This window comes from Ylistrum balloti, unplaced genomic scaffold (genome assembly GCF_031769215.1).
Source record: "Ylistrum balloti isolate Yb309-2 unplaced genomic scaffold, AGI_CSIRO_Ybal_v1 Utg369972, whole genome shotgun sequence".
In the NCBI taxonomy this organism is placed as follows: domain Eukaryota; kingdom Metazoa; phylum Mollusca; class Bivalvia; order Pectinida; family Pectinidae; genus Ylistrum; species Ylistrum balloti.
Window position 1 is genome coordinate 812,478 of NW_026782064.1, and position 25,408 is coordinate 837,885.

The 25,408-nt window shown below is 33.9% G+C and overlaps 1 protein-coding gene across 7 annotated transcripts in view; it reads right to left on the reverse strand.

Annotated features, from left to right (window-relative positions):
• LOC132547684 (trithorax group protein osa-like) overlaps positions 1-25,408 on the reverse strand; it is a 52,465-nt gene that overhangs the window by 21,559 nt on the left and 5,498 nt on the right. For 4 of the 7 annotated variants that reach the window (XM_060211482.1, XM_060211476.1, XM_060211481.1 and 1 more), the window contains exons 2-8: positions 22,667-22,831; positions 21,507-21,881; positions 19,869-19,931; positions 7,601-7,751; positions 3,059-3,148; positions 2,472-2,624; positions 452-1,906 (exon numbers count right to left, since the gene is read on the reverse strand). In XM_060211482.1, the coding sequence (XP_060067465.1) occupies positions 452-1,906; positions 2,472-2,624; positions 3,059-3,148; positions 7,601-7,751; positions 19,869-19,931; positions 21,507-21,881; positions 22,667-22,831 (2,452 nt within the window). The remainder of the gene's footprint in view (positions 1-451; positions 1,907-2,471; positions 2,625-3,058; positions 3,149-7,600; positions 7,752-19,868; positions 19,932-21,506; positions 21,882-22,666; positions 22,832-25,408) is intronic. The other 3 variants (XM_060211480.1, XM_060211479.1, XM_060211477.1) reach the window with 3 other exon arrangements.

The window sequence follows — 25,408 nt, forward strand, 5'->3', positions numbered from 1 at the left end:
AAGGCTTCAAGGTGATCTTTACCTTAAATTTTAACAAAAACATATCTATCCTGATTATTACTAATATAATGTATAATTATCGACACAGAATACATTAAAGCATGTACAAGCAATAACAATACTTCTGTAAAGCTAGAAAACTGCAGATTTTCATTCCAACATTCTCAAACACTTATACTCTTAGCACATATGAAATGGATATCTATGTTGTTAGGAGTGGCACGGGACTGAATATAGATCAGTACAAACATCATCTACTTTGCATGTGTTGTCTAAATCTGCAGCAAACCAATTACACCTAGGTTCTGATTTGTCCTATTTGTGAAACATAACTGAACACTTCCCTAACTGGCAAAATGTTCATGTCCCATATATAGAGGTTTTTTAATACTTCCACTGTAGTTCATTACATTTCTGATAACCTAACATCCATTCCTCAAATTTTACTTACCTGAATTAGTTGTTGTTGCTGTAGTAGTGATCGGCATTTCTTGTTTGGATGAGAATGGCGAGGACACTTGTTCCATTGGCATACCAACTGGCACACTGTCTGATGGCATTGAATTTAGTCTCTGATCCTTTCCCTCAATTGACTGGTTTTCAAGATGTGACTTGGTCACTCCAGAAGAGTTGCTATCTACATCAGAGCTTTGATTGGGCGTATTACACACAGGTGCCACCCCCTGGGGGTCACTATTGCCCTTCTTTTTAGTATCATGTTGACTATTTTGTGTCGAATCAGGAGCACTAGAATGAAGTTCACTTTCAGTAATTGGAACACTTGTATTGGATAATGTTGAGCTAGATGAATTGGAGTCATGCTGTTGCATATTTGGTGTCCTAGATGGAGGGAAATTTGATGAAGGCATACTTGAATCCATGGAAGAGACTAATGATGAAGATATAACAGAATTATCAGACGGCATGTTACCAGATGAATTGTTTTGTTGCACTGTCGTTGCTGGCAACACGGAACCATTATTATTGCCGCCTATACTATTTGGTAAAGAACTATTAGGAACACTACTAGATATTGGTACAGACATGCTATTATTATCGTTGGGCATTGTAGATGGTGAAGTACATGGTAAATGGCCACCCATAGAACTAGAATTAGGCACTGGCGAATGTGAGTTGGGCATCTGATTCATATTTGAGTTTGGTATGTTAGAGTTGAAGTTGTGCCCATATCCTACATGGTTCATTTGATTCATTTGGCCCATTTGCTGTGGTGGAGTGTACATTCTTTGTGGATTTGTCATGGTGGGCCGTACTGCCACCGGTTGTGGTCCTTTCGCAGAATTTGCTGCTGCAATCAAGGCCGCTTGAGCAGCAGCCTGCGCACCTTTAACTGCAGGTACAGTTGCTACCACTGGTTGTCCAGGACTACTTGCCGACATATTTTGTCCTTGCTGACCTATGGATCCTGACATGCCACTGTTTTGAGACATCCCTGAATGACTTCCAGGTCCTAGACCAAGTCCAGGACTTGGACCTCCACTACTTGGACCATTGGGTCCAGGGCTGGGACCAGGACCAGCATTGGGACCGATTGGCCCTGGGCTAGGTCCTCCTGGACCTGCAGGACCAGGGCCAGCACCAGAAGCTGGCCCAGGCCCAGAGTTCTGTCCAGGACCGGGACCTGGACCTGGGCCAGGGCCTGGGCCGGGACCAGGACCTGATCCTGGACCCATATGGTTCCCGAAATTATTACCATACTGATTGTTCACATTCATCATATTACTCTGTCCACTACTGTACATTGGATAGTTTCTGTTGCCCATAGGCATATTGTTATACATGTGAGCATTCCCATGACTTGGACCATTGTACATGTTTTGTTGAGGGTAGTTCTGCATCACAGAGTTTCCCTGCATATTGCCACCTTGCCTACCAGGATACATTCCTATGTAACAAAACAAATTGAATAAAATACAAAACTGACATTTCAATGGATACACCACAGAAATAAATCTCGTCAAGAAATGCCTATGATTTACATGTATGTATTTTACATTTACAGATTTTTTCCAATATACATATATTCATATATATATATAAATAAATATATATTCAAAATATACACAATTAAATGTAGAACCAACATTAATTATCATATTGTCAATTACTTAAGAATATTTCCTTCAAAAACTGAAACAGCCTCACAAAGGATACTTTCTTCGTACATTAATCAAACGGTATATAAACATCATTTGTTACAAACACACAGGAGAAGAGGGCTTACTGCTATGTTGTGATGAGATATTCTAAACCCCAGGTATTATTTTCCTATTACATCATCCACTTGTCATACTTTCAGTTTACTAACTCTATTTGCATTGGCATTTGTATTACTACTATCAATTTTACAAAAGGGGGAGGGGAAAACCCAAAGATGTGTAACTTGGTGAAATTAAACTCTGATGTATAAACTGAATATTGGGACAGAAGTCTTTTGATGTGTCCCTCACCTGGCTGAGAGAAATGAGAGTTATACTGAGGATAGTGTCCACCCACGGAGTTACCTCCCATGCCACTCCCAGGCATCTTACCACCACTTCCTGGTCCAAAGTTCATCTGGTTGGGACCCATCGGTGGTGGTGGCATCATCTGCTGGTTGTAGCCTATAAGGTGAAAAAAAAAAAAGAATTAAAAATTCAGTTGCTAAGATACAAATAGAGAAAATAATCAAACCGTACAAAATATGAGCTGAACAACCTAGAAACCAAAAGAATTGGTCCCCACTTTCTACTTGTCAATATGTTCCACTCATCATACAGAAATTATAGTAACTTTAATAAAATACTGATTAGTTTAAAAAAAAAATGTTTCAGTCACAGCCTCTCTGACAAGAGTCAACAGGAATACGGATTATGAGAACAGCTTACTTTCCCAGAATAGATCATGTATTTATATCATATATTATTAGCTAAACCAATATTCTCAATTCAACCTTCAAAATGCATCAATGAAAAGCATAGATAAGGTCTGATCAAGATTTAGTACAGAAAACATTTTTTAATTTGTTGTTCATCAAGAATTTGTTTTTCCTCTTTACCTTGAGTAGCCATTGGTGACTGTGTCATGCGCGTGTTCTGTCCATCAGAAGACGGTCTAGTTGGCATAGGACTCCCTGCCTGGGTACTACCTGTAATGACATAAATGTATCAATTAAAACTCAAAGTATGAAAGAAACTATCTATACATACTGACAAGTTGATAACCCCAACCTGTTTTAAGTAAAATGAGTATCAAGGAAAAAGGGTATATATTAACCTGATTCAGATCTAACAAAGATGACAGACATATGACCACATCTTTCATATTAAATTTTTTAACGTATCTGGAAACAAGAGAATCCAAACCTGATTCTCTGAAGCCAATTTATGATTATGATCTTTTTTTTAGTTGCCGACACCATCCTTTCTTTTAACTTAACAAATTATATTCATTATATCATTTTTATTTTTAGTTCCTGACAAAATTCTATCTCTTAACTAAACAAATTATAATAACAGATTTAAGAAGCCCTGAGCCAGTTGATGTCACATTTAGTCTGTGCTCTCTGTGATTATATATAGCTTCATGACCAGTACTACATTGATTGTATATTAATTATTCATGTCCACAACTGCCAACAGAATAACAAAATCAGGCAGGTGACCTTTACTGGATCATACCCACAGATTCATCAACTATGTTTCTGATTACCAACGGAACAGTTAAACAGTGAGGTCAAATCTGTTTCAAATCAATTATCACAGGAGGAAGTCTCTTAATAAAATATATATAGGTAATTGGTATTGATATAGAGATATGCTAAATTGTGGGATTATAAAGTTTACATTGTGATATATATATATCCTTATTCCAGAGTTGATAGTGATTCTTTTCTGTGTACACTGCTTGCTCCACAAATCAGAACATTACAATAAAACTATTAAGTATTGTCAACTTAATCATGTATAACCATTGATCAAATTTGATAATGAAGTAACTTACAACAACACTGAAACATGAAAAAATTTTAGCTTCTCCAATCAGAGAAAGCATCCTATATATCTCAAATGTAAACTATTTCATTCAGGAAATGTTTCCATCTGATGACAGGAAAACATGTATATTTTAGGTATTACTTGTAAAACAGTAAAGTTAACCAGCCACATGCTACTTATTTAGATATATGCTCTTAAATCTTTTGATGCTGCCATCTAGCATGTGTAGGTAAACACTGATGTAACCTGTAACCTTTATCCCAGTAATTTCAATACACAAGCCTGGGGCTCTCTCAGTACAATCCAGGCTTCGCAACACTGTACAAGCCAATTATCATTCTACACTATCATACAAGGCTTATTTTATATGTACCTAATGAATGAATTTTCCATAAGCCTTGTGAGATAAAAACAAAGTGCATCACCAGGACAGGAGAAATAACAGCATGCAGCCTAGTGTAAATCTATTCTAAAGTTTGAGCATCCTTCATTTAGCGGGAAATGTTTGTAGCAAGTTCTCTTAGCACACTGCTTACAGTCAACACTGATTAGCTAGATATCTTGTTGGAGAGGTTTTAAGGGTGCACCTTTTGTCTCCTCTTTAATGAGCAAATTACTTCACATATATCTGCACAATTCTTTTTTCTTATCTATCCAGTCAATGCTCTAAACTGATGCTAAAATACCCTTGTATCAGTAGCTTTATATATATATATAGGTTGCTTATACTCAAATTAAACTTAATTATAAAGATTTTCAATCTTGAAGTGCTTAATTTGAATTAATAGAACTATTAGCAATACCTAAGATTCTTTTTCACATGAAGATGATTTTACACATGTAGTTTTAATACATATCCTACAGTGACACAGTGGTAATTTGTCTATTAGAAAAATCATTTTCTACCATTAAATCTACCACGCATTAACCTTGTATCACACTACACGTACCTAGAAATGCAATAGGTGATGAATAGATCTACCAACTAATCATATTACAAATTTGAGATAAACATTTACCAATTTTAGTATATTCCTTGAAATATTTTACAGCTTTTTTCCAACTATCCTATTGTTATTTACACCAAAAAGTTTTGATAAACGCTTGTCTTGTTCAGTCATCCACATATTTTAGCAGAATGTACATGATACAATTCACCACACAATCAACAAGACATTAAAATATCTGCCAAATGAACAGACATGACATTCCAATTTCTTTTTATTTTTATCATGTCTTTTTACTCATGACTGCTAATGCAATGAACCATCATATAGTTAAGATCTTTATATCTATGCCTTTGTCTTGTGAAAGTATTATCAGGAAGTAAAACATTTCAAATCATCTCAATGAAGTCCCTTTTGGCTTTCATATAAACAGTCAGTTCTCACTCTCAACACAGCACACATATAAATCACAATTACTGTTCATAATACTTAACATCACACACTAGATATTTTATAGTCTTGCAATTTCACATCATTTCAAATCCCCAACAAGTCCATATAAATCTCCAAATATCATTTGCAGTGCTCCCTTTGGCAAAGAATGATAACCATTTTACTACAATGTGCATGTAACAAGGAAATCAATGTTGTTTATATCTTGAGGTAAATGGAATTCTCATGAATGAGTTGTGTATGTATATTTATGTCAACTGGAAGGCTGGAAACAAATTAAACCTTCCCTGAGGGGATTAGCAGCTATTTGCATCAGTTAAACACTATATTCCTTGCAAGAACAATCAATTGTGGAGAGTGCCCTCAATGGATATCATTGATCTGCGGTACATCAATCTGATACCTCCTGTCATTACTTTTTTTCTTTTTTTTCCAAGGCACTTCACACAAAAAGCACTTTCAGCTCGACAGACTTTTAATTACAAACAACAAGAATGCTAATAGAAGATAGTGCACTTGTGCCAATAACATTTTCTGAAATAGACATTGACACTAACGTACCACTAGCATTGACATAAGTGTATGTTTTGTACACAGCACACTTGACTGGGTTTGAATGGGCAAATTAAGTGCTAGCCAGCTTGTTAGGATAAGTGTGACCTCAGATGGCACACTGCTGGGGGTCATAAATCAGCAGTAAACAGGTGTACTCGACCTACAGACAGGCCTGAACTTTGACCTGTCTGATGTTGTCTAGAGTGATTATTATCTATTATTAGCACCAGGGAAATACCAGTGCTGACTGACAAGAGGCAGGGACCACCTGTTGGTAAGTGTGTCTGGCATAACAATGACTGCAGACATCCAACTTTGGGGAATCCCCTGCTGATGTGTTTATAGACCTGCACAATTAATACAGGTAGCTTCCACTCCATGGGATCAATAACACCAAAGAATGTAATAAAATCAAACTACTATTCTTCTTGATCAATAATCTCAGCATTTTCAAAAATCATATTACATATTTAAAGGTACAAGAATCTAGATCCTGCATATTAAAGGAAAGCGACAATTGCTAAGTCTATAGCTCTGACCAATTTTACCTAGGAGTACCCATGGAGTGATAATTACACACTCTAAACCAAAACATTTGATCTGTATGTAAACAAAGACTTGGTGCCGTTTCACCTGATTAAGCCATATTAATAACACAACAAACGTAGATATGAAATCTATACAGACACAGGTAGATATACACCTGAACACAGGTAAGACAAGTGTACCGAATGAACCTAATAATACTTTGCACAGGTCGAGGTCACTTTTCATGATCACTGACTGGAAAAAATTGGCTATTGTTAGTACTTCAATAGGGCAGCCCTTCAAAGATATCGGAGTAATATCTGCCACATTAAAGAGATACAGTAACACATTTCCCAATGGGAAGAACGATAAGGTGTTGTTGTTATGGCTTTACAGCATTGCTGAAGAAGAAGGTGCTATTTATTTTTACCAAACTATCTCATCTACAATCAAATATATACTTCAGCCTATCGGAGTGACAATTGATTATCATGTCTGATCTGATATAGTGGAATTCTTGCTTCACATAGCAGCTGGGGCGGTCTATGCTGCCTTATCATTATAATATTCAACTCCTGGGGAATCACCTATTTATCACATCACAGATTCTCACTTTTTATTCCCTATGCTATAAACTATTGCTTTAATGTCAATATCTGTATACTCAATGATAATATAGTACCCATTAACATATTTAACAAGGATAATTAACAGACCAGTAGAGGCAAATTAATTATACATGTTGTTGTGCAATGTAAGAACTGTAACAGAAATCTATGATCGTATGATAAAACCCTATGAATATTGAATTCATTACTCCCAATTGTAATGAACTTTTTCTTTATAGAATACTGATAAAGTTACTTAACAGAAAGTTATAGTTGCCACTAGACATAAGTAAAAATTGCAACAATCTAATTGGAAGTTGATTGATTTTGTGACACAGAAAATGTTCAGCACTTTTTAAAAGTGAGATCAGGAATTTCTTCAATAGCCTAAACAACTTGAGAAGCATTTCACAATCTGACCTGTAATAGTTGGGACAATTTTATCATCTTATCTCAAGACTGTCTCCTTCGGATGGAAAGTGTTTATATCTGACAAATAAATATTTGCATTTACCTGACAGAGAGGCAGGAGTGTTTGACCTTGACCCTGTAGAGCCAGCAGGTGAGGGAGCAGGGCGGAGCGCTGCCACTGCTGGATGCACACCTGTAGGGGTTGGTGTATTTCTGGAAGGATCACATCCTAAGTCATCACCACTCCGAGAATCCTGAAAAATATTTTTAAAAATTCTGTTTAGCTGGTAGAAAAACTAGACTCGTGAAGTAACCTCTGCAATTTCAGTAAACACAATGCGCAGCATTTATACTTTTAAAGTGTAAATCAAACAGTCCATGCCACATGGAAATCACACACCTCTATCTTTAAAAATAAATCAACATGTAGGAACAAACATTCAAAATGAGCTTTTAAATCTATTTCCACTTAGCACCATATCAAAATACCTTCAATGTTAAATGAGATGTATCAATTCAACAGCACACAGAAACACCAACAGACTTTATCAATTTACTTGACCAAGAAAGCCTATTGCTATTTTAGTAAAAGTAAAGCTTTAACATTTCGAATAACATGGCATATTTATCAATGTTTTAAACAGAATTTATTTTTTTGTAAGTTTTTTTCACCCTGCTTTAACACTTACCAGAATGAGATTTCACTGAATTTATTCATGTTAATTTTTGTTCTCTCTGCTTCAACACAACCAGTGAAGAGATTTCATAGTGAACTGTTATCCAGATAATCAAATCAAGTCTTTTGTTTCAAATGCAGTAAAGCAGTTTTAGACTTAAATACTAGGAGTCTTTCATCATTTTTCTTAAGAAAATTTTTCCTTAGAAAACACATAAAACTTAATTTTTATTTTTGCCATCAGAAGTTGGATTTGCAAATTAAAGAGTTTATAATATTTTCTTTTTAAGAAAATTCTACCTTAGAAACCCATCAAAATCAATGCCTCTAACTGCCATAGGATGTTATAATTTTCTCAATGTTTTTTAGTCTCTTTTGATCTTTTCAATAGATAAGACAATAAATTTGAAAATAACCATGTCAGTCGGTGAGGACAATTTTTCATTTTTTTCCTTTTTTTTTTAAAAACAGATCAAACAGACCAAACAGTAAATGATTTCTTTTACTTGACAAAGCTGCTGTCAAATCTAATTCAAATGATCTCTCTGTGGACTTTCCAACATTGTGTCTCCAGTATTGTCAATAAAACCTATCATATTTCCCATCACCAACTCTAAAATCTGGATATCTGTTAAGATATTAAATACTTTTTTTCTAGTTTTCCCGTGAAGCTGACAGGTTTATCGAGTGTTTTTGCACTACAGAATCCTCGGCGAACAGGCTGAATAATTTAAACACAAAGCCTGCCAGAGATCAATAAAAGTATTGATCTCCAGTACAGGTTTTTTTTTCACATCATAACTCTTCTAAATAACTTTTCTCTTTTTCCTCAAAAGTTTCATAAATATATTAAGTAATTAACTAAATGCAATTAGGCTTTTCTCTCAACTACGCAAAATAAGAAATTAATTGTGATTCACTGGAGAATCGAAAATCAATTCATCACGACAGAATAATAAATTGTGAAACAGAGTATAGACCGCCACTCTTATCAGCCTTACAATGCCTGCAAGCCTTTATTCAAACCATTCAACTCAAGTTTTTTTACCTGTTAGTCGCAAGTGCGCTCAGGTATGACTGAAAGGTAATTGCTAGCCGAGCCAACACGAGAACTTTTTAAGATCTAGTATGGGACATATAAAATCCCTGTATTTTCACCGGATCAAAAGGAGGCCCTATCAATATGCCAGTATAACAGGTGCCCTTCTTCGTCTTATTTCTGTGCCACACTGAGATGGCCTATGTAAATTAAAGCGCTTTTTCAGTATGTAGTTATTACCTTCAAGTCCCAGCTTTAATCAGATTTTGTCTTTCTTGTGCTCTAATGTTAATGACCAACTTCAACAGGCAACAATATTGTGTTGCGCATATTTAAAATGTCCCTTTTCAATACATGAACAGCTTGTCAAAGGAACCCCACAAAAACTTGGGAGGAAATTGTCCATGCGCATGGCAATCACAGGTAAATGATACCTACAGGCTTGTCGTGTGCAGACTGGTTATACAATATAGGCATTATAAGCCTTCTATTCCCTGATACACAAATTTTGATAGCACTCTTTCTCCCTCCACAGGAATGTTTGATAATTTTTATTCTAATTCTTTCAACTATAATACTGATTACAATAAAATTTCAAAATGGACATTTTAATTAAAATTCTATTTCTTTACATAAATATGTCTATACCTTATCTTTATTTGATTTTGGGTTTTTTTTTTTATTTTTATTTTGTGAAAACAACATCCACCTATCTTCTGAACATAGCAAGAAGCTTTTCTTTACTTTTTGAAATGAAAATCTGCCAAATTTCTGATCTTTAAAACTACCACTGTTGGTAAAAAAATTTACCTTTTTTTAATTACCATTTAATCTGTCTCTCCTTCAACAACAATACATTTTGGCTATTGATAAACAATTTTAGCAGACCTATTTAAACTCCTTAATTATGTAGATAGGTGTACATGTTTTCATTTTGAACAGAAGTCCTAATGAGGCTTGGGATCAATTATCTGCTTTCCTGTGTAAAGGCCTCACTCATTGCTACCCAGACAACAGCTGGAAAGACATGGACAGCTGTAGAAGGGATCAGAAGGTCCAGTTGGCCACAATGGGGCTTTTTCCTTTGACCCATGTTAGCCTTCCTAACAGTTAGGCACAATTTTACTGGAGGTCATAAAATTAAATTGAAACCTAAAAATTTTGCTAACAACTATTTCATGTCATGGTTTACACCATTTTATATATGCTGAATAATCATGTTTTCTTTTTTAATTTTTTCATTTCTTACTTCTACACTTTTTCATTAGAAACACAGTACAAAAATCTACAGAAGCTGAATGCTTGGTTCATACTTTTAAAATATACCTTGAATATGACTCAACTTAGATCATAAAACTTTTACCAATATTTGCATCAATCTTACTAATGTGCAACTTATTTCACTTATATCCATGAAATAAAATCTGATATAGTGTCTAGTTTTTGAGCCAATGCCCAACATGAGAAGGAAAATTGAATAGGAATAACAAGTTGATATAGCCTTTCAGGTAAATGGGATTTTCCCTTCTGTGTCATCAACTTACACATCAGAGTATATTATAACCCCTTCAGACCGGCTTTCCTTTCATCTGGCATTGTTATTCCCCAGTTGAAAACAGTGAATGAGTACACAGGTAGGTCTTCTATTTAGATAGATGTGTATAATTATTTATACACAAGTGTTAAGATAATACTTCCCCGTATCATAAATCAAGAAAAAACAGTTCTTCAAAGTATCAGGTACAAGATTTTACTCAAATATAAACTCTATTTTATTCTCCATTTGATATCTTAACATTTTTTTATTGTTAGAGTTTAATCATTTTTTTTCTATTTTTAAAGGCTTATAGTATTTTATAACAATACACCATGATGTAAAAATCAGTTATAATTTAGGTCTTGGTAAGATGTCTACAGCAATGACAATGTAAACAACCAGACAGATGGACAGACACCAAATGTCTCAATTGGTCACCTACAGTTATTTTTAGGACCTCGACAAGTCCTGCACTCATGATTTTCCTGTGCAACTTGTTCATATTTTGAGTACCTACTATATCACTTAGTGGTAGGATGCATAAAAATTGTGTAAATGATGTTCTGGACTTGCCAGATAAAATCCTACAAAAATTACTGCACCTGCACCTCTAATGTGGATGGAACACTAATAACATGATGATGGGTATGAAACTAAGTGCTAATGATAAAATTCAGATATCAAAATATATGAAAGATTACCTACATAAATTAACTCAACTCAACATGTATCACTATCTAAACAAATAAAGAAATTATGAACAAAACAAGCAGTAAATTTTTAACAGTGAAATAAAGGAATTCATTTACTATTTTCCTGTCCCCTAAAGTTATATAAATAAGTTTGTTTTCTATCAAATAATTATTGTTTACATTTCTGGTTTTCTATAATATGGTATACGAGGACAGTTTTTTTCTAAATTCTTACCAGATAACAGGATAAAATGGTAGAATTCAATGTAAAGCAGCCTATCAAAAATGGTGCCATCTGTTTGTCAAGCCCATTGTCAAAGTCAATTACATCACAGAACTTGTTCATATTTCCTCAACTTTTTTTAACATCAGCACATCAGATACAGACAGGCAAATACACAATTTATTTATTATTGGATTTACTTTTTTCCGCTTCAAGAAAATACCATTTTTTTTTAAAAATTAAGTTTTCTCATTAATCTATCGCAAATTTAGTTCAATCTAATAACCGCATATATATATATATATTTTTTTTCACTCTTGAAATATAGATATACTATCATCCTCGTGAAATATAGATATACTATCATCCTCGTGAAATATAGAACTACTACCATCCTCGTGAATATAGATATACTATCATCCTCGTGAAATATAGATATACTATCATCCTCGTGAATATAGATATACTATCATCCTCGTGAAATATAGAACTACTACCATCCTCGTGAATATAGATATACTATCATCCTCGTGAAATATAGATATACTATCATCCTCGTGAAATAGGATTTGTATCTGAACACTTTATATTTTCTATTTTATATATATTCTCACAGTAAAACACAACTATCTCTCTATGACAAAATCATTCTCAAAGTCACAAATACAAATGACTGTCAAAATGCACTCGTTTTAAACCCTGTTTTGCCATTTTCCCCTTTGACAGTTTTCAAGATGTTCTTTTTAAATCTTGTTTATATTTTAAATGAACAAAATAAAATGATCTTGTTTAGATTTTAAATGAACAAAAATAACTGTTAACATGTTATCTGTCATAAAAATCAACACAAACAGTACAAAATGCTAAATGATGTTCACAGCCACATCATAGAAGTGTCACAGAACTCTTAGAATAACTACAGTAAGGGCACTTCTCCAAGGAATACGTTAAATTTCATTAATTCATTCAGCATCCGCTAGCCAATAAATGGTCTCATTAAAGAATAATTACTGGCAAAGTTCTTAATTACAAAGGTTAGAAAAATGCTCATGTCAACAGCAATACAGGCTGTGAGTTTAATAACGAGTTATACATCACATAAAACAAGACAACAGCTACAAAGGAAACATAAGGCTGTGCCTTAACAAAAGAAAAACAAAAAAATATTAAAGGAATTATCATTTACATGAACCACTGTCATGGCATGAATAACATAGAACCATACTCACTTAGTCACTTTACATTGACTTTTATATATATATATAAAACGTACCCATGCTTCATTTGTTTTTGTACTGATGTGAGTAAGTAATTCAAACCAGTCACCACTCTGTGGGCCCCTGCTCTTCAAACTTCTCTTGTCTGTGTGTGTAGCTGTATCTACAGTCTTTTCTATATACCAATGCACCTCTTCACATGGTGAGTAAGACTGCTAGGCACATAATGGAATCCTAAAATATCTCCCAACACCGCTTGGGTCAACACTGTATAGAATCTACCAAGTCACACTGTTCACCCATATAAAATTCACAGCCCTCTCTTCTATATACACCACATACAACTCCCAGTCAGTTCAAAATGCTGTCCCACTCTCACAGAATATTTACCTGCCAAAGTAATCATTGAAAGGATATAATTGTCAGTTGTGTGACTAAAAGTTATACCTGGTTTCTGATGCTGGGTTCCCCTACACATGGACTGGTCCAATATTCACAGTCAAGCCAAGCAGAACAGGCAAGCAGTAAGGGACAATACAGCTACAGCCATTTATCAACCTATGTCAATTATGGGCTAGGCCCTATAGGGCCAACTGCCTGGTGTGTCAGCTTACTTCATATCGTTATAGTCTGTTTCAGAAAACTTAATTGCTTGCTAGATCCCAGGGTTTTATCCTCTATTGTAACATGATATCAACAAAATCATTAGGGATAGAAATATGATGAAAGCTTTAAACCACTACTGAAGTTATATAATTTAACATTAGTGATATTAAAAGACAGAAAATCCCAAGTTTTCCAGATTTTCCCTCCACTACTAGAGCATTAATACACACCAATCTAATATACCCAGAAAGGCTTTCAAGCGTAACAAAGACATTTTTACTGAAATCATTTTAAATTCAACAACTTTACAACAAATTAATATATTTTTTAATTCAATGCTTAAAATGATCAAAATTATTATTCTACTGGGGTTACAAAGGGAGGAAATCTCCTAGTTATTTATGATGTGTGAAAACCCAGAGAGATCTAAAACCTAGACAAACAACAGTGAGGGAAAGGGAGAAAATCAATAGCAGCTCTATACGAGTTGGTAATACCAAAGCCTGGGCTCCACTACTCTGCCAAGCTATAGCATATTTCATGTAGCTGGCTGGGGCCTAGTCATGCTGCCAGGTTATTTGTGGAGGTTGCCTGCGCTGTGTAGGTTTTAGCTGTTGTGTGCCAAGCAGAGGGCTTGGTGTAGTTTATCAGCCAGCAAGGCCTGTGAGTGTGTTGGCTGTATGGATTGTGTATGTTGGTGGGTTCTGTAGTGTGTGTGCTGTGCGGTGTTATATTGCTGGCTTTGGCTAGGGCTCTCTTCTCTCTGTCTCTCTACAAGGCCCTTCACTGGTTCAATATTACACTGCCACAAAATACAACCCCAGAAAATATCCCAACAAGTTTTATATGTAGTGGCAGCCACAAAAGAAGAGTTCATATTTACATTTAATCCTTTCTGAAGGGTGGAGATTTTACATTATCCATGGGGATATGTCAATATAAATTTCCCTTTTTTTTTGCTTTGGGAGAAATCTTCAGTTATAACAAAGAGTCAATAATTTCCAGCTCTATTCTTTTTTTTAATTACCCACTTGAAAAAGGAATCACATTAAGCGGTGATTATAAATGGAAGGATAAAAAAGGAAAGTGATTAACCTATTTCAGAATTTATATTGATGCTTTTTAGTTAATTAAATAAACAGTATACACTGTAGGGGAGATGGCCAGATGGAAGATATTGTATTTGAGAAGAATCAGTGGTGGTGTACATTTAGTCTAACTGATATAACCAAAACATGCGTAATTTAAATTGAGTCTTTTTTAATAATTTCCAGATAAAGCAAAAAACAGAATAAAGGAAATCACCTATATAAATAGAATTAATTCATGTTATTGGGCCATATTGCTTTAAACAAGAGTGATCAAAGAAAAAATCTGTGGGGTTATAGCTTCATTCATTTAAAAACAATTGCTATCATTACCGTGAACAAATACTATCCAACCTGTTTCTGCAAAATTAATTCTATTGTTAAGAAACACAATAAATTGAAAAGAAAGTTAAACAGCATGTTACTGTTTCCATTTAGGAATCAGAAACATTATAAGCATCAAATAAAACCCATTCAAATTGTTTTTTCCACTAAAAGCTTGGTTAGGAAACAATGCACACACATGCATGGAACATAAAAAGGTATTGATACAAGAACGGCCATTATCATCAAATGTAGCTGACAAAGCTGTAAGGCTTAAATTCAAGTATGTTCATGTGACATTGACCTACCAACCCCAAAAATACACTCCAGACTCAAATAATTTTATGATAAATGATTAAATTCAATTTCTCAATATTGTGAATATTGTTTCCAGAATTTTAGGTCTTCACTCAGAGATCTTGCATATTAGTGTTTTTTATTTCATCATATAAACACTTACAGACTTTGATTTGTGAGCTTGGCTAAACAGAACAAAAAATTCAATACAATTTTTTTCCCACCCTCCAATAAAGTAAAATATTTTCCCTTACTACAGACCCAAGTTCTCAAAGGATGGGTTGGTTAATGCCAAACAGAGAATGTTATAAGGATGGCCTTATACTTTAGTGATTAGATTCTTTATTCAAGTTTTTTTTTAATAAAAGAGAGAAAAATGACATCAGAAGATGGAGTTTTCAAGATGTCAGCGTGTCATTACAATTAACTTGTGTATCTTCATTGAAAAGAGGATTCTATATATTATATTTCATGTTGGTTTTTCAATAAGTGAAACAGATATAAAAAATTTTACTGACAGCTTCATGTCAAATGGCATCTTTAACATAATTCCGAAGTATATATTGTGTAATAATTTCATGAATGATTACATCTAAAATGTTGCATTTAGATACTGGTAAACTGTTCTGTTGAAATATAAAGAATTAATTCAAAAGAATCCTATCATAATGACTTAAACATTAATAACAAATGCCATTAAAACAACAAGCAACTACCTTTCCCTCATCTAAAGCATGACCATTAAAATGGCTGGAAGAGAAATGTCCTTGTTCTAATGGTTATTGATAAGGCAATTCATGAAAGTACAAATCATTTGTTTTTAGCCATAAAATCTAGAGAGGCAAGATTAATGTTCACCACTGCAGAAGACGGAGTAGTTATACTTGTTAGCTTTGTGGTATGGTACACTGGGTTAAACCTCCATCATTTCAAACAAATACTTTCATGATTGATAATTCTAATGATGTGGTTTCTCTCCACTAATTTATTTTCAAATGCACATCTTTTTGCCCCAGTCAACTTCTGCCTTTTCCATGGTCTCTAAATTAAACCTTTTTGGTTCACAAGGCTTCTTGCATTGTGGTTATTTTTAACCAACTAATTAGAGACAGTGGCAATTGACATTGAATGGGTCGGGCCAAGTTTATTCAATTTTCATTCATTATCTACACCTAGAACAGTGCACGTTATAGCCTTTCGCTCCCAGGACAAACTGCGGAATGTCCTACAACTCTCTATTCAATAAAATGAATAATATATCATTATAAATTCAATGAAACATACATACCCATTTCTCCTTTCAAAATCCATAAAATTTTCAAATATCTTACAAAGTTAAGAAATTATCATGACCCCTATTGCTCCAAGAAAGTCTCCAACAATTCTTGTTCAGTACTGATTTGTTATCCTAAATCACTAACTAGATTCAGCAGATGAATTACCTTTGTTCAGCACCCTTGAGGACGAGTCACACCAGGGGACCCTGTACTACTTACACCCACTGTGACAGCTTTGTTAGCACCTGGTGGTGTAGTCATTAGCCAACCAGTGGCAGGTGTATACATAAATTTTACATTGTAACACACAGGTGTGAATGGTAGACATACTAACACTGGCCTTTCTAGATCATAACCATCAGTAGTAATACCTTCATATCATTATTTGACCATTCTCTTCACATAATGGTTTATCTGTGGGAATGGTTTAGAACAGATCAAACAGGAACAATAAGCAGTTAGTTTATTATCAACTAATACCTGTTGGGATTTGAATGAAGACTTTTAAACCTTTACTTTCCCATTATGGGTATTAACTTTTGACTTGAGTTGTTCACTGACACCCTCCGATATTTTTTTCTTTTTGATCAATAACTTGCAAAATGATTAAACATTAAAATCTCGATATTACCTTAACAATACGGTTTGATTTAATGGAAATTTTTCCATTGTTCCTAAACTAATATTCTGTTATAAACTTTATGTTTTGCTGTTGTAAAAAAAAAATCAAGTATGTGCACCATTTGGTCTAAACTTACTGAGGTACACAGACAAATATAAAACTCTCCACACAAGATAAAGCACATTTGTAAAATACCCAGCTTATCCAGTAACAAGAACGTGACTAATTTAACTTCAAATGGTATGAGAAATGTACCAGCTCAAGTGCAATACATCTGGAATAAAAATATTACTAAGCCGATAATTGAAATTTATGTACAAGACCTTTTAAGAAGAGTTGATATACATTTAAACCTTCAGATCAATATATCCAAGTGTACATGATACAGTGGTTTTTATTAACCGAATTATGCAACACAAAAATACCAGTAAATAAGAACATTTTTTTCCTGTGCATTAATGGGTAGATAATTATTCTTTGTTTATCACTTCAAAGGTTTTTGACCAGTTGTGTACATACATGGATTTTTTACTTGCCCTTTTGAATATGCCAAATTTTAGTTTTTCTAAAACAGAACTAAGAGCTTGATTTCATGAGACAGTAGCTGGATATCGTGTCTTTGGTGGCATGGCTACATTCTTTCTCTATTCTGACTTGTACATAATACATAATATACCATGGCAATGAATTAAGTGGTAATGTCTTCAAAACAGACCAATATTACACTTGGAATATCTGACAACCTTATTGTAATAACATACTTGGGATTTTTTGCAATTATAATGCATATATGCAACATAATCTGAAGCTAAATTGTCGACCTTCAGCAGTTAAGTTAAACTATGGCTAAGTAACTGTCAGAGACCACATCAAATTGATTTATGCTTGGCACCTCGGAAATTCCCCTGGAGAAAAAACCAATAACACTTCCTGAACATTTTAGGCCACCTTATACACAAAATTTCCAGCTTTTCTTCAATGCTATTAATAGTCCCAAATGCGCCTTGTATATAAATCATTGACAAAATTACTACTAGCTATATAAAAGCCTCTTTTTATCAGTGTATAAAATCAGAGTGGGTCGTGACATCTTACAATAGATCTATCTATAGATACTTGTATCTAGGGAAAAATGCGTGAAATTGAAACAATAGATTTGTTCGCTAGATATCTTCATTGCACTGAACAAATCAAACCATTTCGGAGCAGCTGCTTTCACCGTTTTAATGTTTTGTAATTTTTTCAATTAGTCCCTTGCCAACTTTTTGTACTCTTAAGGACACATTACGAGGCACAGTCTAAAAGAAAGTCTTTCCATTTTAAAATCATGCCAAACATACCAAAAGAACAGTCTTTTACCCTAAGCTGATAATGCAATGCAACATTTCTACAGGTTTTTTTCTTTACACCTCATCCTTGCACAGTATCCTATATAACAAAATGCATTAGGTAAATGATTTGTTTACAACCCTATCCTGTTTACTGACAATTAAGAGAAAATGAAATTATCCATTGTGATCTATTACAATTAGATGGTCTTTGGCAGCCATAAGATCTGGCAAAATTGAGTAGCCTCTTGGACAATACAAGGAGTGTTATTGTTAGTTCTGTATGTTAATTGTTTTATATATTGTTAGAAAGGTGGATGATGGTTGGTGGGAAGATGTACTACAGTACGAGGAATTATGCTTGAACTGCCTCAATATTCCTGGAAATTCTCTTCAGCAGTTCTGTGCCTCAAATTTCAAAATGAAATTATTTCTACAGTGATACATACTGGTCCACAACATTAAAGCTACCCGTAAGTAAATTTATCTGTTTTTATACTTGTGTCTTAAATATGTCAGATTTATGATGACAAATAGCAACAAAATCAATTAGGAAACTCTTAATGACATGAGACAGACAAGCTATTTCTACAATCTACAGCAGTCTCCTCGAGACCATGCCTCTAACACAAGTTGCAGTTTTGGGCAACGAAGACCTGTAAAAGATTTCTCTTCTTTCCAGCAGCAAGATTTTATCCATTTGATGTGATATGCTCTTTTGTCAAGTGTTTCAAAAGGAACAACATTATAAATATTCTATTCACTTTGAAGCATATTGCCTCAACTAAACTCAGTATACTTGTACACAACATCAAGATACATGACAAATTTATATGTCAAAAAGATGCATGCATATCTACACTTCATTTATGAGGTTAACTCTTGTGAAAGATTCATATCGCTAAAGAAGTAACACCGAAAGTGTACTCTTCATCCTTTTTTTAATCAGATTCTTGGATTTGATTAGCAGCGATTGGAATAGATACACATATTCTTTCACAAACTACTATCATAATTTTTGTTTTTAAAATAACAGAACCAAATATTAATAACTTTGTTGTTGTCCTGGTCTATTAAGATATCTTTGTTGATCCAAAAATTAAAATACAATCTTAAATAATTCTAAATTTCAATCTTAAATCTTGGAAAATAATTGATGACCACCTTCTGAATTGGCAAGAAATCATACAGCGTTCAACTGGCCAGTTATACTGGGTCGTACCAGCAGTGTAGTTTGAAATGATAACTTCGATGTTTTTTTTATTTAAGGAGTAAGGATGTCAGACACTTTGTTAAAGAAGTGATTAATGAAACATTCTGCCAAAGAACTTGTATAATTTCCTGGAAAGAAATCAGAAAGTTGAGACAAATACAACCTTGGTATCATTCAATCAGAAGGTTTTTGATATGGCACTAAAAAGCATTGAGAAACTTTTAAACCTTACCGCTGTTGCTTCACCATCTTCATTGGCTTTTTTGTTAGAGGCACTCCAATTGGAATTGCTTCCCTGAAAAAGTCAAACAGTAGAGGTAGAGTTAGTTTTGCTGGTACTGTCATGTTCAATAACATGCTTATCACTTGCCACAAGGATCCTCTTATAAAACAATATTACCATTAGTTTGGTCTCAAACAGAATTAAATAATATACTTCTATCATTCATTTCTCTGTTGTTAAAATCATGGTGTTTATTGAGATAATGACTTTTGATATACCTAAAACACTTGTTAATTATCCCTCAAACTCTTAAAGTTTTTCTTTGCCTCATTTTGAATATTTTTCACATGTCCAAACATCATTACATAAACACATTTTTCCCCATCATATAAATCGATCATTTTTCCCCCTTCAAAATATATGTTAAAATTTATATTTTAAGCATCACCAGCATCTATGGAAAGATATTAAATCTCTTAAGCCAAGACGGTTACTTTGAAAATTAGATGTTTAATTTTAATCAGGTTTTTGAAATGAATTAGTGTGCAATGTTAACAAGCAGGATTAGTGTTAATTAAATACATTTGTCCAATTGACAAAATTATATCAAACAGTATTTTGGTAAAGTATGCTGAAGAACATAGAATTGTTGATATAGGAACAAAACACTTTGGACTAGGCAAGAACTGGGACAAAACAATAACTCAATATTGGGATAAATACACCACTGATACCAATAAACAATGATATTCAAATCAGTTCATTGGGATACTCATAAGATACAGCTGTTCAATGGAAGACTCATTTATGAGATAATACAGCTGCTCAACGAGACTCATTTATCAGGTAATACAGTTGCTCAACGGGAGCTTCATTTAAAAGACAATACAGCTGCTCAATGGGTGACTCATTTATGTATAAATATAGCTGTTCAATGGCAGACACATTGATGAGGTAATAAGAGTTTTCACAGGAAGACTCAATTTCCAAATACAACTTTTCCATGGGACTCATTATCCAAATGCAACTGTTTAATGACTCATTCCAAGATAGGATAATGAGATATGTAAGAATGGAAAGGAATTGGAGGATGAGGGACGACAGTAGAGAATGGGAAAAGAAAGTTAAGATCAGAAAGGCTAAAAAGGAAAGGGATGATGAGAAAGGTAGAAAGAAGAATGGGATGAAATTAGATACATTGGAAAAACAAACTGAAGGAAGAATAGACCAAGGCACAAGAAAAATGAAACCACAAAATTTACAAGATAGAATGGGAAGACCTGAGATCAGGAAAGAAGACCGAGATAGAAAGGGCGAAAAATAAGTAAACAACTAGAGAATTTGAAGGAAAAGATTGGGAAGAAATGAATGAGGGAAGATTGGAACAATAAGTAGGAAGAAGAATGGGAGAATAAAAGGATTAAGAAAGATAGAACAGAAGGTGGATTTTTTTTTACAATAAAAAGAGCAAAGTAAAGGGTGGGAACTGAAGTAGAATATTGGAAAGGATGGGGACACAAAGGGCAAGAAGAGTGCTTATGAAATTGGGTATTGACCCTACTGCCGACGCTGAAGTAAAAAAGTTGGGACAAGAATTTACACAATATAACTGACTGTTGGGATAGACCATGATAGTACAATACTTACAACTGGACTTGACTGTTGATTTTGACTGGTGGGTTGGGCTGGCTGTTGCTGCTGCTTTGGTGACGGTGATGCTGTGTTTGGAGGTTGTTGCTGTTGACGTGTAGATGAAGACTGTGATGGTGATGGCGATGATTGTTGTGGCAAAGAATGTACAGATGATTCAGATGGCGATGGTGACGGTCGCGCTCCGGGTGGAGGAGGAGTGGGCCCTGGGGGCTGGCCTGACATCTGTGGGGGTAGCTGCTGAGATGGAGGGTGAGGTTGAGGCAAGGAGGAGCAAGAAGAAGAAGGTTGAGAGGGTGACCCACAGTATCCAGAAGACACAGGGTTAGACTGTTGTTGACCATATTGTTGCTGGTGACCATAAGGAACACCCTATATGCAACAAAAGCGAAGGTCTTCATAGAAAATTGTCTGAGTTCTGTAGGTTTCTTTTATTGAATGATCAAATAGTCCCAAATTTTTACCAAAAAGCTCACTTTCCTTCAATTTCCTTTCCTCTATACAAAGCTGTTTTATATTAATGCCAACACATTCAGGAGTTCTTCATATGTTTTGGTAAGATATGAATCAAAGCATGTGATGTTAGTAGAAGCTTATACACAAAAGTTGAAATCACAAATATAAAACCATTCAGCTGATTTTGTTGATTTCAATCATCAATTTTAAGTTGGGTTTTATTTCATTAATTTGAAAGTTACATCAAACTCCCATCATTGAGCTTATCTAAAACTTAACCATATGTAGATAATTTATAAGTAAGTTCCTAGTGTTTGCATGAACATACAGACTCTGCAAGTTCAACACAAACCAAAAGCCAAAACACAAAACCTGCACCAGCTAATTTAAGAAGAAATTCAATGCCTAAAAGATCAAAGGGCATTAAATGATTGAAATGTTATTTATACTAAAATTTAAGGATTTTCAAGGCCAGTCTATTTTCACAAAAATCTTTATTCATTAAAGCTTTTACAAAGAAAGGCAAAGCAATTAATAGTGAATTTTGTAAGGAGAAAGCAATAACAAAGAGTTGACATAAATATTGTTTTAATATTAATACTAAATCATATATTGTGGATTAATTTATTAAAGAATGACATGTATTATAATTAATCATGGATCAAATCAACTCTTTAAAAGTCCATAAGTTTTATTCTTACCTGGTTTGAAAATCCCTGGCTTCCCATCTGGTTTGGGCGACTGGAACTACTACTCATCATGCCATAGCGTGAATTGGGTGAAAACTGTTGGCCATACTGACTCTGTGGCGGGTAGTTGCCTGGTGAAGTATATCCGGGTCTCGGTTGGTTCATTTCTCCCATGCTCTGAATTAAAAATAATTTTTTTGTTTTTTTTTGTCATTTATATAATTTTCAAAGTTTCAAACAAATTATACAAGAAATCTGCAAACAGGTTTTCATCAGCATCACAAATGGTAAAAAAACAAGTACAAGTCTTTAACAAAATGTGGCTTACATCAAAATGGAAGTGTAGAAAAACATGGCAATTTGACATCTCTACTGTTGGTTTTATGCACATTATCTTCATAGAAAAAATTGCGGACAAAATCTAAAGCCCATTTTTTTATTGAAAAAATCAAGGTTTGCTATGCAGAAATTGAATGATGTGGAGATAATGTCAATCTATTATCAATGTCCTGCACTTTTGTGTGTCACAAAGTATGCATCACCTTTCATTGGAATCTTCATAAATTTAAACATCATCCACAATGTGTACATTTGACATTTTGACATAAAAGAAGATCATGTAAACAAATGTTATCCCATACACACATCCCTGTCATGCTACACCAGAACGATCTTCCTATTGCTAACCTCTACACAAAATACACATCAGTGACTAATGATTTGCAACAATCATTTATTTCCTGTTTCACTTGCCTTTAAAATGAAAAAAGGAATATAAAGATACAAGTTAAATTGAAATAAGACATTAGGGATACAGTCTCTACCTTTATTATTTATATTACTAAAATCCATTCTTGCTTTTTCTGACATGACAAAACTTGCAGGAAAATAAGTAATTTTTCTATATTTATTCATACTTTTCCCACTAAAAAGCTCATTAATTCGATTCAATTTGGAAACAAATTCAGATGATGCCCCTTATTTCCACTTTTTGTTTGAAAACAAACCAATAGAGATTGTTCTTTGGTAGTACACACATGACTATATTATGTAAATGTACACTGCAATATCAATGCATGAATCTTTACTTTGGACAATGTGGCCCAGAATCTGCACACAAAGCTCAAGATCAGATCAAATGATGGTAAATAATACACCTGATGATGTACCAGTACTTCCTCTTAAGTGTGATAATCAGGCCAAATAGAATTACAATGACCTATTTTGAAATGCAGCAAAGCACCTTCTCATAAAGCATCTCTAAATCTAGGAAAATTTCCAAGTAGATAGTATCAGAGATCTATACATTCCAACAAATACAAAGTCCCTACACTGATTTCCTGTAATGGACTTGTGACAATCTGATTATCTGATCTTCTAAAGCCTTCTAATAGATCCCTACAAATATGATATCAATCAAGTTATCATAGAATCAAACAGTGGTAAAACATCCACTGGAAATTTTCAGCAATTAATATCATAGTGAGTTTTCCTCTTGAAAAGAGCACCTCCATGAATTTTTAAGAAATTTTTAGGGGCAAACATAAGTTGGACTCTAAAAGTTTTCATCTGATTACGTCAATGAAAGGATAATATTAATTCAAAATAATTAAATACAGACCATATGTTATTATTTATCTATTGCTATCATGCTGAAGCTTAATTGCAACAGCAGCATATAATGATCTATATCTTAGTTTTCTCATTATCAATGTTTTCTGTAAAATGACAGTAATACCTGGCAATTCATAATTAATGAGTCTTATTTATTAATGTGTCAGCTTTGATCAAATATCACAGTTATTTTAATATTTATATCTAAAAGATAATCAATCTGATTTTTAACAGCCATATCAACACATTCAATCAATAAAAATTACCATTAAACCAACTCTTCATCGAGGGATTTAATAGTAAATCCCCTTCGGAATGTGTATATAGTAGCATGAATAGCTGCAGATAAAGTTGGCAGGAAAACACATATAGGTTGTGACCTAGTCATTCATTCATATATACCAATCATAAAAGAACCCCCATGTGTGCGAAGTGTGTGTAACTTCCCATTATCCCATTCACAATTACTCAGAGTCCAGAAGATAGATCTGCCGGCTGTTTACATTCTTTAACAGCCAATGACTGATTGTGAAAAAGCACATGGCTAATCAGCATAATGACTACAATCTGAGTGGGTGTGTGTAAACAACTTTCCATGTGGTGTCAAGTAGTACATTAATCCTGGTCACATGGACAGTGCAACGGAACTACTTCTTTTATCACATCAGAAATCTACCTGTAATTCTATATCTATGACACTTGCCATCTCCATTCTATATATTGCTAATATCTTATTCTGAATCATCACTTAACATATTTCTTATTTTATTTTTTTTTGTTAGATTTGCATTTCCATTACGGGTGATTTGGTCAATCATTAAAAATAACCAATCATCTGATTAATGTCCATATCAATTGGATCTTACATTAGACTACTTGTTAATTCCATATCTATCTACTAATGAATGACATCCAAATAAAAAAAAAGTCTACCAGTGGGTATATATTGCCTCCTGTTTCAACAACAACAAATTAGCTATGAACCTAGAGAAATTAACCCTCTGGATGTTCAGAAATATTTAATAAAACTGTAAACACAGAATCTGTGACCGACAATGATTACAAAAAAAAAGTATAAGGCAATAAAGGGCTGATAAAATCTCACTTCATACTTAAAATGTCACTTTAATGCATATATCA